A 3251-nucleotide genomic window follows, 5' to 3' on the forward strand; every position below is an offset into this window, starting at 1 on the left:
ATAAGGGATAGACTATGTTTAGATATGGGGATATATAAGGAATAGACTATGTTTGGATATGGGGATATATAAGGGATAGAATATGTTGAGATATGGGGATATATAAGGGATAGACTATGTTTAGATATGGGGATATATAAGAGATAGACTATGTTTAGATATGGGGATATATAAGGGAAAGACTATGTTTAGATATGGGGATATGTATGGGATAGAATATGTTTAGATATGGGGATATATAAGGGATAGACTATATTTAGATATGGGGATATATAAGCGATAGACTATGTTGAGATATGGGGATACATAAGGGATAGACTATGTTTAGATATGGGGATATATAAGGAATAGACATAGACTATGTTGAGATATGGGGATATATAAGGGATAGACTATGTTTAGATATGGGAATATATAAGCGATAGACTATATTGAGATATGGGGATACATAAGGGATAGATTATGTTTAGATATGGGGATATATAAGGGAAAGACTATGTTTCTATGTTTAGATATGGGGATATATAAGGGAAAGACTATGTTTAGATATGGGGATATGTATGGGATAGAATATGTTTAGATATGGGGATATATAAGGTATAGACTATGTTTAGATATGGGAATATATAAGCGATAGGCTATGTTGAGATATGGGGATACATAAGGGAAGACTATGTTTAGATATGGGGATATATAAGAAATAGACTATGTTTAGATATGGGGATATATAAGGGAAAGACTATGTTTCTATGTTTAGATATGGGGATATATAAGGGAAAGACTATGTTTAGATATGGGGATATATATGGGATAGAATATGTTTAGATATGGGGATATATAAGGGATAGACTATGTTTAGATATGGGGATATATAAGGGATAGACTATGTTTAGATATGGGAATATATAAGCGATAGACTATGTTGAGATATGGGGATACATAAGGGATAGACTATATTTAGATATGGGGATATATAAGGGATAGACTATGTTTAGATATGGGGATATATATGGGATAGAATATGTTTAGATATTGGGATATATGGGGGATAGACTATGTTGAGATATGGGGATATATAAGGGATAGACTATATTTAGATATGGGGATATATAAGGGATAGACTATGTTGAGATATTGGGATATATAAGGGATAGAATATGTTTAGATATGGGGATATATATGGGATAGACTATGTTTAGATATGGGGATATATAAGACCTACCTAACTGGCAAATTTTATGCCAGAAACTGATCAAACTTTTCCTTTTAAGGCTTTTATGTGATAATGTAATGAGCGAGAACATAAACTTGAAGACAGATACAGGTACAGATGCAAACACAAATGTTTTAATTGCATCAAAAACTGTTTCAAAACATCTGTTATAGGTTATTTTAAACTAGAAAGCTGTGACCTACTTTCGCAATGCTAGCTTCATAAATACATGTATGATGTTTGTGTAACTATCATATAATACAAAACTAGAGCGTCAGCGTTACAGCTGTATATGACCGGTATAAAATAACATGTCGCCCCTCTTTCGACTTCACCCAGTCATGTGCTTATATAGGGATTGACGGATCAAAACAATAACCCTACTTCACGATGGTCTTAGTATAGATATTTCTTTATGAAATCAAGCTGGTCCGTTATGTTCCAGTGAAGGTATTAGTGGGACTCCTCCCGTGACTAATTCATCTCGGAGTTGTTCTACATGTGGCTCACTGACGTTTACTATCCCGATCCATTGGTATTAATCTCTTCCTGATGTCGCTCGATGGTGGTTGTTTTGTCGTATTTATCTACATACAAATGTATATATCTATGAATCATACGTATATGAAAGTCGTATCACATGTATAAACAGCTTTATATGTTTAATACTGTTGTTTTTATGGCAAACAGGGTTGCATTGATAAACATATAACTATTTTTAATTTGAACTTGTTGACAGTCGTCCTGTTGTATTAACCAGGGTTCCTCATTTCAGGATCATACACGAAGACGGATATTCCAAGGAGGAATGTCTCCTGTATAAGCCCGTTGTCTTCAGTAATACCTGTGTCTCAATCATCGCTATAATTAGGGCTATGATGGACCTGGGCATCAGCTTTGCCAACTCGGATCGAGAGGTACATTTGTACATGATAGAATGAAACAGGTAGAAAGACAGCAACAACAGGGCAAACTAACGAAAAACACATTAAATGAACCCTTTGATAGTCGCAATTCTCCAGCATGCCTACCAGTCTTTAAACTTATATATTTTTTTTACGAATGACAAACAAATTATTCATCAATATGAGCGGATTTAGCCTAATGGTAAACACTCCCTGCCTGTGGTTAACACTCCCTGTCTGTGGTTAACACTCCCTGTCTTTGGTTGACACTCCCATCCTGTGGTACACTCCCTGCCTGTGGTTAACACTCCCTGTCTGTGGTAAACACTCCCTGTCTGTGGTAAACACTCCCTGTCTGTGGTTTACACTCCCTGCCTGTGGTAAACAATCCCTGCCTATGGTTTACAATGCCTGCCTGTGGTTACACTCCCTGCCTGTGGTTAACACTCCCTGCATGTGGTTACACTCCCTGCATGTGGTTAACACTCCCTGCCTGTGGTTACACTCCCTGCCTGTGGTTAACACTTCCTGCCTGTGGTTACACTCCCTGCCGGTGGTTTACACTCCCTGCCTGTGGTAAACACTCCCTGCCTGTGGTTTACACTCCCTGCCTGTGGTAAACACTCCCTGCCTGTGGTAAACACACCCTGCCTGTGGATACACTCCCTGCCTGTGGTTTACACTCCCTGTCTGTGTTTACACTCCCTGTCTGTGGTTAACACTCCCTGCCTGTGGTTAACACTCCCTGCCTGTGGTAAACACTCCCTGCCTGTGGTTAACACTCTCTGCCTGTGGTTTACACTCCCTGTCTGTGTTTAACCCTCCCTGCCTTTGGTTAACCCCCCCTGCCTGTGGTAAACCCCCCCTGCCTGTGGTTACCCTCCCTGCCTGTGGTTACACTCCCTGCCGGTGGTTTCCACTCCCTGCCTGTGGTAAACCCCCCCTGCCTGTGGTTAACCCTCCCTGCCTCTGGTTAACACTCCCTGCCTGTGGTAGCCACTCCCTGCCTGTGGTTTACCCTCCCTGTTTGTGGTTACACTCCCTGCCTGTGGTTAACACTCCCTGCATGTGGTAACACTCCCTGCATGTGGTTACAGTTAGAATTACGCCCAAGTATCCACCTAGGTTCAGTT

The 3251-nt window shown here is 39.9% G+C and overlaps 1 protein-coding gene across 2 annotated transcripts in view; it reads left to right on the top strand.

The window, feature by feature from the left end:
• Positions 1-3251, top strand: part of LOC110451828 (guanine nucleotide-binding protein G(i) subunit alpha-like) — a 41714-nt gene that overhangs the window by 22127 nt on the left and 16336 nt on the right. For both annotated transcript variants that reach the window (XM_021500036.1, XM_021500037.1), the window contains one exon: positions 1989-2130. In XM_021500036.1, the coding sequence (XP_021355711.1) occupies positions 1989-2130 (142 nt within the window). The remainder of the gene's footprint in view (positions 1-1988; positions 2131-3251) is intronic.

Source organism: Mizuhopecten yessoensis, unplaced genomic scaffold, assembly GCF_002113885.1.
Source record: "Mizuhopecten yessoensis strain PY_sf001 unplaced genomic scaffold, ASM211388v2 scaffold6211, whole genome shotgun sequence".
NCBI classification, from domain to species: Eukaryota; Metazoa; Mollusca; class Bivalvia; order Pectinida; family Pectinidae; genus Mizuhopecten; species Mizuhopecten yessoensis.